Source organism: Xenopus laevis, chromosome 1L (assembly GCF_017654675.1).
Source record: "Xenopus laevis strain J_2021 chromosome 1L, Xenopus_laevis_v10.1, whole genome shotgun sequence".
NCBI classification, from domain to species: Eukaryota; Metazoa; Chordata; class Amphibia; order Anura; family Pipidae; genus Xenopus; species Xenopus laevis.
In genome coordinates, this window is record NC_054371.1 from 37,563,421 (window position 1) to 37,580,735 (window position 17,315).

Here is a 17,315-nt window from a genome sequence, read left to right on the forward strand (position 1 = left end):
ACATCATTATCATAAACTGCTCATGCTGATCTCTTTTTGGGTCCTGGCGGCTGGCACACTGTTAACGAACCCCTGTTCTTACTGTTTCAATGTCCAGTACCAGAGCATTTTTCTACATGCCCCACAGGTTTCAAAAATGCCATATGCTTTGTTTTTCTGCTGCAGAAAAAGTCTACACTAAGAGCAAAAAACTGTGCTGCAAAACTAAAGGAAAAACAACTTTTTGAATTATTTCCTAACATTGAACAAAGACTTCTTATGGATATTTTTAAGGAAAACAAGTAAGTATTTTATTAATTTTTCATCATATTCTAAAATTAGGGAGGCATAATCTGATTTACAGGATTTGTTTATTTTGTTAAAAATACAATAACAAATACAATGTAATTTACCAACATGAAGAAACCATGAATGATATTTAGTATACCCTTACTGCTTTCATATTGTTAAGAAGGTAATAACCAGGTGCTATTAAGTGCACTTAATTAGTTGATTGTCGGGAAGTGCTATAGTCTCTGTATAAATCCATCTCAGGATTAAACATTAGCTTGCAGACCAGTAACTTGATAAAATTGAGTTGAGTATTACCTTAACAGTGAATTGGAGGAAATTTGACCTTTCATGTGAGGGCACTTGCTTATAGACATATCTCTTATGGTTCTGGGCCTTGACTTTGCCATTGTTTTCTTGTTCGGTAATTAAACTGGTATACTTAAGGGATTCTGTCACAGGAAAACATGTTTTTTTTTCCAAAATGCATCAATTAATAATGCTGCTCAATTAATAATGCATCAATTAATAATGCTGCACTGAAATGCATTTTTCAAAAGAGCAAACAAATTTTTTTAATTTTGAAATCTGACATGAGACAAAACATATTGTCAGTTTTCCAGGTGCCTCAGTCATGTGATTGTATTCTGATAAACTTCAGTCACTCTTTACTGCTGTACTGCTGTTGGAGTGATAACACCCCTCTCACTCCCCCCCCCCAACAGCCTAACTACAGAACAATTGGAATGTAACCAGGTAACAGCTCTTTGGTAGATATGAGAATAGCACTCAATAGTAAAAATCCAAGTACCATTTTGAATTCTTAAGTTACACTGAAAAGGAGAAAGAATAGCTTATCTGAAAGCAGTTCCATCATGAAGTGCTGTTTTTTTCTGAAAGCACATGACCAGGCAAAATGGCCTGTGATGGCTGCCTACACCCTAATATTACAAATAAAAAAAAATATGTACTTGTTGGTTCAGGAATACAATTTTATATGCTAGAGTGAATTATTTGCAGTGTAAACAGTGTCATTTAGAAATAACTACCCCATAAAAATCATGACCATATCCCTTTAGGATTCTTGTCATGTATGATCAGGTTTACATTAATTTGTCAGGAAGCCTCACATTTTCCTCTAGAATACTGGGGTATGAAGACATTCATATTGGAATGGAATCCAAGGTCCATATTCAGTGCCAGCAAAACTACCTTGAATCATCAATCTTTGCTCTATTTTGTTTTCACTGAACAATTCTACAATGGCTTCCTCATTAGAGAGGACATTGGTTAGGTAATGATGTAGTTCATTTAGATGGAAGTTGCAATTTTTTAAGGGAAAGGTTTTGCTAATTGTAATGTTTACTTTTTGGCATGGTTTTTTTTAAAACGTTTATTTATTACCAGCACAAAGTTGTATAGAAAAGTAACATGCATTCAAGGCAACCATTGCCACACTGTGCTGGACATTTTAACTTTAAACCCCCGGGGGAAAAAAAAAAAAACAAACAGCAAAAGAGGGGAGAAACAAGAAAAAGAAGAAGAGATAGAGAGAGAAGGGAGAGATCAAGGAGAGGCAGTGGGAGATCAAGGAGTGAAGGGAGGGGTATCCCCGACCCAAAAAGTATGAGACCAACCCCACACAGAAATACTAAAAAAAACAAGTCAGTATCGACCATATAGCCTCAGAGCATAATTAGCTGCGAAGGAAAGAATCAGCCTCCCAGTCAACGAAGGCAGAGAACTTTTTGGCATGGTTGCACGGTGCTGTAGATTGCTGAATGTAGCTGTAGGGTCTTTGCTGTCTATTATATCATCTGACCTTTAAGTGAATTCACTGGCACATGGCAAATGTCCTGAATGTTCTCCATTTGTAAAATATTCCTGCTACAGAATGTTATATACTTTTTTTTTGTATCTCTACATATCTTTTGGTTACATTTAATTTCACAGTTATACGATTTGCTGTAGATGGCTAAATGATATATTTTTAACAGTTATTCTTTAGAGAAGACTGCAGAATTCCTGAGTGCTGTTCTTGAAGCTGGCCCAGTGCAAAATGTTGTAGCCCCTAATCTTAAACAAACAGAAGCCTCTACGTCTGAAAACCCGAAATCAAAGGTAATTATTTTTAATAAAAATCCGCCAACAAAACATGATTTGGTAGAAAGTGTTTGACTCATGAAATGTTTGGAATTCAACTTATTTATTATGAAACCGAATTCCCCATACAGGCACACTCTTTAGACAGACAAAAGAGGAAAGGTCAGCAGTGAAAAGTGTTCATGTACTTCTGGGCTATATTTTGAGATAAAGGAGATGTTGAAAAACATTGTACACCACAGGAGATCTATAAACAACAAAGCTGCTTATAGAGAGTCATTAACAAAGTTCTGATACAGGCTGCAACATTAAAGGAATTGTTCAGTGTAAAAATAAAAACTGGGTAAATAGATAGGCTGTGCAAAATAAAAAATGTTTCTAATATAGTTAGTTAGGCAAAAATGTAATGTATAAAGGCTGGAGTGATTTGATGTATAACATGTCAGTCAGATCACTACTTCCTGCTTTTCAGCTCTCTTGGTTTACACTGACTGGTTACCCTGGCTACCAGGCAGTAACCAATCAGAGACTTGATATCTGTTGCTTTTGAATCTGAGCTGAATGCTGAGGATCAATTACAAACTCACTGAACAGTTATGTCCCATGTGGCTCCCCTTCAAGTCACTGACTAACTCAGAGTTATAGAGCTGAAAAGCAGGAAGTTGGATTCTGTCTGTTTTATTAGACATCTGTTCACTCCAGCCTTTATACATTACATTTTTGGCTAACTAACTATATTAGAAACATTTTTTTATTTTGCACAGCCTATCTATTTACCAAGATTTTATTTTCACACTGAACTATTCCTTTAAGGGTTATATATTGTTGGATAGTCTTCAAAGGGAAATGCTGAATCCTAACAGAACACAAATTCTCTGTTGCCAAGGTATTCTATATGACATGGATACGGAGCTGTAGCAGTAAATATGAATAACATTTTTACCTGTCCATAAGGACGAAAAATTAGTAAGAAAAATTCTAAAGAAAAATTGAGTTTCCTAACACATAGATCATAGATATTAATAGTTTCCAAAAATATGTATTTTTAGGGTTACTGTTTAGGAGCTTTTACCATAGGTCTTGTTGTATAGTATGTTTGTAGGGGCTCAAGTGGCAGCCAGGAAAATTCAAATGCACTATTTTTATATTTCCAGGTTCTACATACCATATATTTTGGTAATCCTGTGAGTATAAGGCATCCAATTGTTCAGAATGCTTCGGACACGTTTAATGTTTTATTTATGTACTATGAAGGAAATTAGACTACATAAATTGCAAATTTAAAATTGACCATGACCTGTTATGTTTTGTGAGCTTAAACTTGGTGGATGTGTTTTGTTTTTGTGTTACTATGTAAGTAATAGGAAGGAGTGCAGAATACATTTCTTAAATTATATTAACATTCTGTGTTTTAATTAAATATAAACATGATGCTGTATATCATTGTTATAGAATATACTACAGGTATAGGATCTATTATCCAGAAACCTGTTATCCAGAAAGCTCTGAATTACAGAAAGGCCGTCTTCCATAGGCTTCATTATAATTAGATAATCCAAATTTGTAAAAATGATTCCCTTTTTCTCTGTAATAATTAAATAGTATCTTGTACTTGATCCAACCTAAGATATAATTAATCCTTATTGGAGGCAAAACAATCCTATTGGGTTTAAATATTTTTTTAGTAGATCTAAGGTATGAAGATCCAAATTGCAGAAAGATCCATTTTCTGGAAAACCTCAGGTCCCGAGCATTCTAGATAACCGGTCCCATACCTGTATTTGCATTTAGCCTTTATTTTGTTTAGATTTTTTCAGTTATTTGCCTAAATCTTCTACATCTTACCAGGTTACTGACCCTCCTATTTCATATTTCAGTCTCTCATTTAAACCACTGCCTAGTTGCCAAGGTAAAGAAGACCATAACTGTTTCTTCGTTCTTTAGCTTTTATTGCTGAACAAAAAGCTAAATAACGTAAAAACCACATTATGAAATCCAACTGCTAATTGTCTCAGTATATCAATGTCTGTGTCATACTGAAAGTTAATTTACAGCTAAACAACCCCATTCAATATGTAAATGATTATAAAACATGAATATAGGTGCTAAATTTAATTTATAAAGCACACACTCTCTTGTTTTTCATCTTTGCAGAAATTAAATGTAGACAAAGATACCATCCCTGAGAATTTCTATCAGGACTATGAATTCCCAGAGTATGATGATTTCAGAGCTGAAGCGTTCCTTTACCGTAGAAAACAACAAGAATGTTACAGGAAAGCAAGCGAGGCTCACAGCAGAGGCATGAAACAAGTTGCAACATATTATGCACAACAGGTATTAAATGAAATTAAAAGTTCAGTCCGGAGCAATTGCCTCAATCAATGCCAGTCAACAGCAGTAAAGGCAATCAAGATATTAAAGGGGTCCAATTTTATATAACATGAGGATAATTCTTCCCCTTTTTAAAGCACTGGAAAAGCCCCCATTTAGCATACGCAGTCTCGTCTTGGTGTCTTGTATTCAAAACAGACATGAGAGAGAAAAGTTAGTTTAAGCTGCTATGAAAGTTTTTCATTATGAAGAAAGGCTGGCAAAGCTTAGGTTGTTTACACTGGAGAAGAGGCACTGAAAGGGGATATAATAAATGTGTATGAGTATATAAAGGGGCCAGATAATAATATCTTTCGTTATATAATGAATAAAGTACCCCCTCTTGTAAAATATAAGGATACTAAAAGTTACAGAGGAGTTCCACGACCATAAACCGAGTGTTTTTAAACAGGTCATGGAACTCTTCTAATTGCCTCATATTTTGTGACAGGGGGTACTCTCTTTATTATAGTACACAAGTTGCAGTGAGTGTGACAAAAATTATATCACTTACCGATGACATCACTAAGTACCGTTTATAAGGATATATTTTACGGGATATTCATGTGTATTATAAGTAGATAATTCTAGCTGACATAAGGTTTAAACTTAAATTGTGAAAAGCCTTTCAGTCTTCAGTCGACTTTCTTTTGGGTTTTAGATTTCCTTTAAAAATAAATTCTGCTGTAGCATATGCAAGCAGCTGTCATGTGTAGGTCACTCATGTCCTGTTTTTTTTTTTTTTATAATTGTACTTTTTGAAACTGCTCTCTGGTGCGTCAGAAAGCTAGATGTCCTGGTTTTGCTTCAAGTATCTGTTTTCCTTGGGCAGCATGCATGCCATAAACACACCAATTAGTATTTGTTATAAGAATTGTTTGGAGCCCAGTACTAGCATTGTATTGGTGTGTTTTGGCTTAATAATTAATTATAGCAACTCACACCGCTTGCTGCAGGCAGAGCCCAAGCACTTGGGCTGGTGAATATGTATTCTTGTATTATCAATATTTTTTTTATATTAATAAGTGTTGCTGTACTGTGAGTCGCTGTACTATAGAAACCAATGATATCTCATTGCAGAGTACATTGTCCGCTGTGGCCAAGTTTTTAAGTTAAGTGATATAAAGCAATAAGTGAGGTTTAATGCTGCTTGACTCTGTAAACAAAGCATTTAGCAGAGTGCATAAACTCACTGGTTTTTTGTTTTTTTTTCCATAGGGGTACCTCTATGCCCAGAAAATGAAACAGGAAAACCACAGAGCTGCTGTACAGATCTTTGAGAGAGCTAATGAATTCTTGTTGCCAGAAAATATATTAGACTTGCATGGACTCCACGTCAGCGAGGCTATGAAACACTTTCGCCAGGTTCTTCAGAACAAGATGGACGGTAAAAATTTTAAATAAACATTTCCCTCTAATAAAGAGATACTGATCCATTCAGTGTTGCATCCGCAAAGTAAAATTACACAGGGCTTTTTAACTTTCTGGCTGTGCCAGTTAATCCATGTCAAGCCTCCTCTTTTTTTTTTAATTTATTTTTTTTAATTTTTTTGTGTGTGTTTCACCTGGTATATGACTATAGATCAGTGCTTAAGGAAGACCTCCAACTTGCTACCAGTAAGTGTTAAGCCAAATGTGTTGTAGGTAGGGATGCACTGGATCCAGGATTCGGTTTGGGATTTGGCCTTTTTCAGCAGGATTCTGCCGAATCCTTCTGCCCTGCTGAACTGAATCCTGTTTTGCAAATGCAAATTAGGGGTGGGGAGGGAAATCCGTGACTTTTTCTCACAAAGTATTGAAGTAAAAAATGTTTTCCCTTCCCACCCCTAATTTGCATATGCAAATTAGGATTCATATTTGGTTCGGTATTCGGCCGAATCTTTCACAATGGATTTGGGGGTTCGGCCAAATCCAAAATAGTGAATTCAGTGCATCCCTAGTTGTAGGACATTTGTATCCTGAACCTTGTCTTCCCACTCAGAATTGTATTTTATTTAGGGGACTACCTATGCTGGCATAGAGTTCTCTGGCATGATAGACAAACAATGAGCAAATCTAAGATGTATCCCTTTTTATGGAGGATGCCATTTATGGTCACCTGTCTCCAGTGACATCATGCAACTCCCATGGAGGACTAGGCTACATTTTATATCCTCATCACTGGTCCTCTAGTATCATTTATAGAAGAATGATTATATTACAGGACATTCAACAACTAAAATAATGAATTTAGGAAAAAGTATGGTATGTTTGTGTGCACAGTGAATCGTATGATCCCAGTGGGCGCCCTTGTTTTCTAAAATGCCAATTTTCTATTTAGGATTACCCAATGGCACATACTACTAAAAAAGTATATTATTATGAAAATGGTTTATTAACATGCAACAGGTTTTCTTTTTATAGAGACCTACATTGTTTGGGGGTTTAGTTCTCCTTTAATTCATGTTTTTTTCTTTACCAGAGTATAAAAAGAATGGAGGCAAATCCTACCTCTCTGTAATAACAGGAAGAGGAAATCATAGCCAAGGAGGAGTCCCTCGCATTAAATTAGCAGTCATTGACTATCTCACAAACCACAGCTTCAGGTGAGTTTATCTATTGATATACAACTATGTTCTTTTTCTACCAAGGGATGCGCCAATCAAGATTCTTTGATTTCTGGTCATATTGATTTCGAGGTTTATCAAATGAAAAAACATTTTTGAAGCTTGAATAAAACCATTCGGCAGCTAAAGCCTTGTGAGTTCCTATAGAATTCAAAGTATTTTAATTTTTTTTTTTTTGAACAGTCAAATTTGTAAAATTGAGTAGAATTTTCATTGTAATATTTTTTATTAATATTTTTATTAATGTGATCAAATTTTTATATTTCCCCCCCCCCTGCAATTTTCAAAAAGCTGGAATTTGAAAATTAAAAAATCTGCCACACTGATTTGTGACGTAAAAGGAGATTTGACCTGTATCTGAAAACCACACTGTTAGAATTCCCAAAATCACTTGTCACTGCTTCACATACAAAGCATGGGAGATGCTGCCTGCTGTAGGCACACCATTTCTTATGCTTTACTATGGGAAGCACAACAGGCCTTGCTAATAAGAAAACAAGTTTGTCATAGACTGCTGGGCTGCTAAATACATTAAAAGGTAAAAACAAATTAAAAACTTTACAAAAAAAAATAAACCAATTGCTATTGCAGTCTGCGCCATGCTTAATTGTAATCAAATTATTCTCATTTTTAAAAATGATTTTCCTTTTCTTTGGAAATAATAAAACACTGCCTTGTGCATGATGGCAACTAAGCTTAATAAATCCTATCCCTATAGTAATTTGAAGATAAACTTTTCCTTTGATCATATGTTTTTTTCTAGAAAATGATATACCCTGTATAACAATACCATTTGTTTTTGCATTTCATTGTAGATTTCAGGAGGTAAGGCCGGGAGTGCTTCATATCACCCTGAAATAAAGTCTGGATCAAAACGGGATTCTCGGAGAACAAAATGATTGTACAATTTAGAAAATTCTGTAGCAGATACGCACCTCTTTTAAGTGTTCATCATCCCTGTGTTTTTAACGGCTAGAGGTACAGCCAATGAGAAGCACAGTTTCTGTTTTTATAATTACAGGTTGCCTTTTTGACCTTTAAAGCAAAACAGAACCAAGAAGACTAGCATTTGGATAAGGTTTTATTTCCTGTTTTACGAATTGCTGTGTTCATGTTCTATGTCGATTATTTCTACCTCTCCTGAAGCACAGAATAGATTACAATGTCATTCTATATAACAATCCATGCACTAAGTGCCTATGATGTTGTGCTTAGTTCTGTTACACTTAACAAGCACAGATGTGGATATTTGCGGGCAAACAATATTAGGACTGTCTTATTTAGGTTGAAGCTATTTTGAGCATTGTGTTTTATTGTTTCGGGATGTCATTCTCTGCATCTGAAGGGGTAAGCATATTAAACGTGCATCACAGATCAGTATTGCTAGATTTTGCATGAAATTGTGGATGCCCACTATCCCCCCTCAAGGTAGACCTATTTAATTTACATTCTGCATGCCTAACACACAAGTAACTTTGTTCCATACTGCAGAGAAGCTGTACAGTCTGCACATGCATCTGGATCAAGTAATAACCCACAGAGAAAATGCCTTTCCCAAACTCCTTATATCAGGTCTGTGTGCCTGATAACCATTGCAGCAGTGTTTTTGTTTTTTAGCTTGTTTGATGTTCCCCACTTACCCCAGAATCTATTCACCTTTCTGCTATGGTTTTTCTACTGCTCTCCTTGGTGTGGAATTTTATTATTTTTTTTATTTAATCACTGTACACATTTTAGTTTGTTTTTGTTTTGCATTTTATTTGTTTTAACGTTTCTTAGTAAACAGAACATTTGACATAATGTTGCTTGCAAACCCTTCCTCAGATCCTCAGGGTGCTAAAACCATTAAGAAATGTATCATGTTCATTTATCATGTTTCTTAATTTTGGGAGAGGTTTATTTACATGTTTTGGTTGTTTTAAAAGTGGACTATTGCTAAAATAATTTTAATAGAAGCGTCATTGCTAAAAAATTATCGATTATATTAAAAATTCCATCCAGTTTCTGAAACAAGAAATGTATTCTTCAATACCCCCCTTTCAATAATATGTCTCTTCTTGCAGGAGTCAAGAATCCGAGCCAGAATCAGATTTTAATTGACCGTTAAGTCAGATATGTTTCTGTTTGCTGCCTTTGCCTAGACAATGTGTTAGAAATAACTGTCTTTCAAAATAACTGATTCCAACACAAAGCTGCATGTAGAGAGACGGATTCCCACGAGTATTAAAGATTAACTTGATTATTTCAGAACTAGTTTTCAATTGATTATATAAGTTCCTTATTTCATTGAATTGAAGCTTATGTTAAAATATCCTTTTTGCTATAGTTCCCTTTTAATCCATAAAAAGGGGCATTCTTTTTCTGATTCGTGTACTAATTTTCCTAATCTTTATCCTCTTACCACAAGCTGATTTAAGATACTTTTTATTCCATAGTGCTTCTAGGCAAATTCAGATTCTAAAGATTCTATTTAATGTAGTGCACCTTTTTGTGATGTGATTCAGAAATTTCTAAAATAAGTATTTTTCGCCTCTAGAATGCATTGATAGAACTATGGAGGATTAAAAGAATGTTTGCCTTTTGCAAAAGGTGGTAGGAAGAAGAACTTTTCCAAATACTTTTTCCAAATACTCTCAAGTTAAGCGCTTGTGCAGAGATTCTAGGGAGTATGGATCTCCTCTCTGAACAGCGCCAGCTTTCTTCACTGCTGCATATTACTAGACCACATTCCTTTACTTAAGGCATTGATCATACTTGCTGCTGGGACATACATATGCAGGTAGGATGAATGCTGACGCGGACTTTCATGGAGTATCTTACCCACTGCCAATTTCTGCATTTATGGTGCAGGAGGGGGTGGTGACCCCCTTCTCCAGCAGTATAAGGAGTAAGGGTTAGCGCTGCCTTTCTTTATTATTATTAAAGTGGAACTATCACGAAAATTAACATTTAATATAGGCTTCAGCATACTGAAATAAGCTTCAGAAATTCTGTACCATTTCTGAAATAATCACTATCCCTCTCAGCATCTGTTTCTCTTTATTCTATATTCCTGCAGCAGTTGGGTGTCCGATATTTATTGACAAGTTAGATCCAATATATCTTATAGGGGGGCTCCTTTTGCCTAGAAGATGTATCAGAGCTCATTCTATTAAAATCACCAGACATCATGTCTCTCTACATGCAGGATTTGTGCAAAAGGCAGTTATTTTTTTAGATTTTGTTTGTACTGAAATCAATTATTTGAGTGAGCTCTAATTCATCTGCTAGGAAAGAAGCCCACCTATTTAGATATTTTGGATCTAACGGTCAATGAATATCTGACACCCAACTGCTGCAAGAATGAAGAGAAACCGTTGCTGAGAGAGAGATAGTGAAATAAACTTGATTATTTCAGAAATAATGCAGAATATTTTATTGACTGTATTTTTTTGTTTCTTATTTCAGTATGATGAAGCTTATATTAAATTGGGGATGCACCGAATCCACTATTTAGGATTCGACCGAATCGTTTGTGAAAGATTCTGCCGAATACCGAACTGAGTCCTAATTTGCATATGTAAATTAGGGCCGGGAAAGGAAAAAGTGGAAAACATTTTACATCCTTGTTTTGTGACAAAAAGTCACATGGTGTCCCTCCCCACCCCTAATTTGCATATACAAATTAAGATTGGTTTAGCCAGGCATAAGGATTTGCCCGAATCCTGCTGAAAAAGCCTGATTCAGTGCATCCCTATATAAAATTTTCATTTACGCGATAGTTCTCTTTTAAATCAAATATGACAGATTTCAGCTTAATAAAAGTATTTGGTTAAGCACTTCTTTTGCGCAGTCCTACCGCTTTGGCAGGACATTACAAAAGGTATACACCCCTTTTAATTTTATCATGCCCATTTACTTTTTGTCTGCACAGAATGTAACTTTATTGAGTGATACAGTTGTGCTGCCTACTGATCAACCAATAGAACATATACATTTACTGTGCAATTACAGACTATGGCAATAATCTCTGCTTTAGTGTTGGGAAAACACTTGTCATCAAACTGGCCTGCGAGACCACCAGAGAGTTTCCCCGTGGGCCTAGAGCCTAGCAGGCCCCAGAGCAGAAAAATTCCTATCCACCCTTCCTACAGACCTGTAACACCTGTATAATTTGACACTTGCTGCTCTGAATGTATGTGACAGTTATCCCTTGATATTAGGCTCTCTGGTGAGCCCTAGGGTGCCCAATCGGACACTTCAAACACACTGTACTGAACAAAATGTGTATATTAATTTTTGTATAAATACCTTGGTGCCAGTTATTGCAAGAATTGCATCTGTTCACCAAAAGAATTGAAGAAATTTTTTGCACTGAAGTGAGATGTTTTCTTTTAGGATAGTAGCCGGCTGATACCTTCACCTGCATTACAACAAGTGCGTATTATTCTTTTTTCCAAATGAAAACTTGGTTTGTGATGTTGCTTTTATACAACGCAAAACAGCAGAACAATATTTTTGCCCGTGCAAATCGACTCGTTTCACACCAAGATAATTGCACATTGTGGCATCTCCACCATCTACTGAAGGTCAGGACCAGATTTCGATATTATGTAACATATTTGTAATTTTTTTAACCTCTGTAAAATTTGCATTTTATGGCGTGTAAAATACTATTTTTGTATTGTTTCAGTGATAAAAATGTATTTTATTATTGCTGTTTTGAAATGTTTTTAAACATTTAAATAAAGTGACATTTAATAAACCAGTGGCAGATGATACAATATGTTCATGTTCCTTACTTTGTTCCTGCATTTAGATCAAGAAAAGTAATTGTAACTCAGTGTAACTGGTGTACAATATGGGAAACATCTATGCCCAACTCTAATACACCACATACAGTGGTGTGAAAAACTATTTGCCCCCTTCCTGATTTCTTATTCTTTTGCATGTTTGTCACACAAAATGTTTCTGATTCAAACACATTTAACTATTAGTCAAAGATAACACAAGTAAACACAAAATGCAGTTTTTAAATGAGGGTTTTTATTATTTAGGGAGAAAAGAAATCCAAACCTGTGTGAAAAAGTAATTGCCCCCTGAACCTATTAACTGGTTGGGCCACCCTTAGCAGCAATAACTGCAATCAAGCGTTTGCGATAACTTGCAAACGAGTCTTTTACAGCGCTCTGGAGGAATTTTGGCCCACTCATCTTTGCAGAATTGTTGTAATTCAGCTTTATTTGAGGGTTTTCTAGCATGAACCGCCTTTTTAAGGTCATGCCACAACATCTCAATAGGATTCAGGTCAGGACTTTGACTAGGCCACTCCAAAGTCTTCATTTTGTTTTTCTTCAGCCATTCAGAGGTGGATTTGCTGGTGTGTTTTGGGTCATTGTCCTGCTGCAGCACCCAAGATCGCTTCAGCTTGAGTTGACGAACAGATGGCCGGACATTCTCCTTCAGGATTTTTGGTAGACAGTAGAATTCATGGTTCCATCTATCACAGCAAGTCTTCCAGGTCCTGAAGCAGCAAAACAACCCCAGACCATCACACTACCACCACCATATTTTACTGTTGGTATGATGTTCTTTTTCTGAAATGCTGTGTTACTTTTACGCCAGATGTAACGGGACGCGCACCTTCCAAAAAGTTCAACTTTTGTCTCGTCGGTCCACAAGGTATTTTCCCAAAAGTCTTGGCAATCATTGAGATGTTTTTTAGCAAAATTGAGACGAGCCTTAATGTTCTTTTTGCTTAAAAGTGGTTTGCGCCTTGGAAATCTGCCATGCAGGCCGTTTTTGCCCAGTCTCTTTCTTATGGTGGAGTCGTGAACACTGACCTTAATTGAGGCAAGTGAGGCCTGCAGTTCTTTAGATGTTGTCCTGGGGTCTTTTGTGGCCTCTCGGATGAGTTGTCTCTGCGCTCTTGGGGTAATTTTGGTCGGCCGGCCACTCCTGGGAAGGTTCACCACTGTTCCATGTTTTTGCCATTTGTGGATAAGTGAAATTGAACTCGGGTGGGATAAACCACAGTTAAGTTATTTTTTAACAAGGGGGCAATCACTTTTTCACACAGGCCCATGTAGATTTGGAGTTTTTTTTTCTCCCTTAATAACGTAAACCCTCATTTAAAAACTGCATTTAGTGTTCAATTATGTTATCTTTGACTAATAGTTAACGGTTTTTGATGAGCAGAAACATTTAAGTATGACAAACATGCAAAAGAATAAGAAATCAGGAAGGGGGCAAATAGTTTTTCACACCACTGTATATCCAATTACCTTACCAAACTGCTAGAGATGTGATGAAAAATGGAGGACCCCATTACATAAATGATAATCCTGCAGACTGATTCAGCCATTCTGGGCAGAGGAATGCCAACATGTGAAGTGATTACCAAAACAAACATCCATATAGACCCAGGAACAGCAGTAGTCTCTGTGTTACATGTCAGGATTATCTAATGTTAATAATATTTACCCTTATTTCCTATCCAAGCAGCCAGATCAGTAACTCTCAGGCACTGGAGATCTACAACAATCCCAACCATTGTTGAATTGTTCCAAAAAGTGAATAATGTCATGAGACAGGAGGAATTAAAGGAGAAGGAAAGTGTTCTTGCACTCGGAGGTGACAAATGTTAGGCACCCCAAGTGATTGTATTGACTTACCTGAATCCCTGGGCCGGTGCTCCTATCAGCAGAAAACGGCACTGGCCCGGGGTTATTCCAGCGAGCACCATCGAACACTTCTCTTCCGGCTTCTTCTTTCTTCAAATTTCCCAGGGCAAACGCATGCGCAGTTGAACGAAATAGTCGACTTTTTAGTTAAAGTTCGGCTTTTCACTCACATGCGCAGCCGCGCGAAAAAAGATGGAAGAGGATCGTTCCGTGGTGTTTGCTGGAATAACCCCGGGCCGGTGCAGTTTTCTGCTGATAAGAGCAGCGGCCCGAGTTTCAGGTAAAACAATACAATCACTTGGAGGTGCCTAACATTTGTCACCCCAAGTGCACAAAGACTTTCCTTCACCTTTAACCTCATTGCTCAAAATTACCCAACACAAAATTACTGAAACGTGGGTCAGATGGTCACAATACGAGGAAAGTACAACATACAAATAAACCGCACATGCCCAGTTAATAAATAACACATGACATTTTTTTGCATGAGTTTAACCAAATGCCTAAGCAACAAAATTGTGTTGATTCAAATTTATTGTATGTCAAACTGCCTGTTTGTTTTTGTGCAATGGTACCTGTGGCCATGCCTTCAACTCTCCTTCCCCTTCTCTTTGTCTCTTCCTCTTCTCATAAATGTTCATATAACAAAAATATGGGGAAATATACGCCTTTGAGAGAAAAAACCTAATTAAAAAAAACGTACTACATATAAAAAGCCAGTGTGCTGTCTGTGTCCGTCAAAAGGGAACTTTGAAAATAGGAGAGCAACTAAACAGGACTCTCATTTCCAACAAAAAATGCAGATAAAGCATATTTCCATATTGGTTCAAGGTTTCCCATCCTTTTTTGTTTACCTGTGAGTCCCATTCAATTGTAAAAAAAAGTTGGGGAGCAACACAAGCATGAATAAAATAAGTGCTGTTATTGGTTATTCCATAGCCCCTTTGTGCACTGGCAGTCTAAAGGCGTTTCTTGAAATGCAGGCAGTGTTGCAGAACTAACAGAACCTGGAAATTATTGTACAAGTGCAAACCAATTGGTATAGATCAGTCCAAACCATTTTTTTTTTTTTAAATGCAGGTTTTAATTATGGCTTCAATATTCCATCAGTCATGAAAACAAAGCCTGTAAAAATCTATATTTCTATTTGTCATCTCATGTAGGCCACATCTTCTGTTGAAAGGTAGATTATATTGGTTATTGTGTGGTGTATAAGGCTTAGCCATAACATATTTTCATAGATTCATTTGGTCCTGTTCGGGGGGGCGGGTCTTATTCTATGAATGATCTTAAAGCGATACTGATATATTCCTATAAAAATTATAGGAATGTGTCCATATCAAGGAGGTGCTGTACACAGATTAGTTTCCTCTAAAGGGCCCCATAGACGCAAAGATTTCTCTTGCCGAACGACCGATTTCAGCAAAGTCCAATCAATCCTTCGAAATTATCGTGCAGTTAGTGGGATTCGAAGCGATCGAACATCTTCCGATTTTTCGGCTGACATCTGTCAGTAAATTGATCGGCCACATTAAAAAATCTTTGCTACTTTGTTTTCCTGGCAAATTGGTCTTTTTAGTTGATGGGCAATTCGTATGATCGTTCCGAGATAATTGTGGTTTCACAATGATGATCAGATCCTTAAAAAATCTCAACATCTATGGCCAGCTTTAGGCTGCTAAATGATCTTCTGTGTTGCTTCAGTGACGCTGAGCTGGGTGGATCCTTCCATAGGCTTCAGCTTATGAAAAGATCGCTCCAGCCCCGCGTCCCTGAAGCAATGCAAAATATCCGTTAGCAGTGTCAGAGGGTCGGCTTCACAAAGGGTCGAGAGGCTGAGGGGGGCTTTTAGTGTAAAATATTCAGCGGGCAGCACCTCCTTGATATGGACACGTTCCTATGATTTTTATAGAAACGTGTCGGTATCACTTTAAGTGGAATTCACATGGAGAGCTAGACTTATTCAGCAATTCAGCACAAAGTGACTAACCCTGGCGAAAATTCGCCAAAGAAGGAGATAAACTCTGGCGCTACTTTGCACTCTTAATGCCAGGCAAATTTTCGCTCAGGCGAATGGACGTAACTACGCAAATTCATTAAGATGCGGATTTTACTGAACGTTACCTCTTGTGCAGACTTGCCTTCGCCCACCTCAACCAGGTGAAGTGCAATAGAGTAGATAGGACTTAATAAAAAAAAAGTCCCAAATAACGCTGGCGTCTTTTACTTTTTAAAGGGTGATAGGCTGAAAAAGATCGTAATTTTTTTTTGGGTTCCCTCCTCCCCCCCTACATTTCCTAACATATGGCACATCAAATATACAGTGGGCTCATGTGTAGAGCAATATATCAACTTTCATTATTATATATAACAATATTAGGGCAATATAACAACTTTATTTTATTAAGGTTTCCCTGGGCTTGTGTAGTGTAATGTATTTGCTGCAACAAATACAGCCATTGTAATTTAACTTCACGCCGTATGCTAATTAGGCATCGCTAGCGTTACTTCGAACTGCTTATCGTATTATCGCTAGCGCAACTTCGCAATCGGTCGGAACCCTGGACGCAACTTCGTATTTTCGTGAATTACCGTTGTCCTGGCGAATCTAAGCCTGGCGAAGATGTTAGCGAAGCCATCGCAATTTCGGTGGTAAGTAAATTTGCCCCTTAATGAGAAGTAACCAGCAGTTTATTGGTAACAGGCGCTTCCTGAACTGAATTTTTTATGACCCTGGTACGTGTTCTATAAAGAGATCTCAGGGAGTTTTTTAATTATGATTTTCATACTGTATATGACCATGATTTTGTGGAAGAAAAAGGTACCGTAGCATTAGGGCCCTCACTACCAGACTGTGTAACAGTTTCTTCCCCTAAGCCATAAGGCTCCTGAATACTCAGGGACCGGACAGATCTCTCACACACACTCCATCTGAACTTACTCTATACCACAACGTTACACAACCACTCTACACCATTGTATAAATAAATAGCCATTGGATACAATTGTTCTCTATGAACACATCTGCACTTTATCATGTTCTTACTACTATCATATCACAATGATACCAGCGCCGTTTCTGGCGCCTGAGGCGGCTCCTGCAACGCCGCCCCCCGCACCGACTTACCTGTCGGGAGGGGAGGCAGGAACACGATTGCGGAGAGCGCAATTGCGCTCTCTTGCAATAGCGCAGCCAAATTTCCGGTTTAAAAACCGGAAATTCGGCTCTTAAAGGTGCAGGAGCGGCTTTTTGCCACCCCTGGAATCCTCTCTGGCGCTGCCGTCTGAGGCGAGTGGCTCA

At 37.3% G+C, this 17,315-nt stretch overlaps 1 protein-coding gene across 3 annotated transcripts in view; it reads left to right on the top strand.

The window, feature by feature from the left end:
- n4bp2.L (NEDD4 binding protein 2 L homeolog) overlaps positions 1-9,230 on the top strand; it is a 40,324-nt gene extending 31,094 nt beyond the window's left edge. For all 3 annotated transcript variants that reach the window (XM_018229201.2, XM_041588486.1, XM_041588489.1), the window contains exons 12-17: positions 166-281; positions 2,268-2,391; positions 4,528-4,710; positions 5,965-6,133; positions 7,208-7,331; positions 8,168-9,230. In XM_018229201.2, the coding sequence (XP_018084690.1) occupies positions 166-281; positions 2,268-2,391; positions 4,528-4,710; positions 5,965-6,133; positions 7,208-7,331; positions 8,168-8,213 (762 nt within the window). In that variant the 3' untranslated portion in view covers positions 8,214-9,230. The remainder of the gene's footprint in view (positions 1-165; positions 282-2,267; positions 2,392-4,527; positions 4,711-5,964; positions 6,134-7,207; positions 7,332-8,167) is intronic.
- The last annotated feature ends 8,085 nt before the right edge of the window (positions 9,231-17,315 follow it).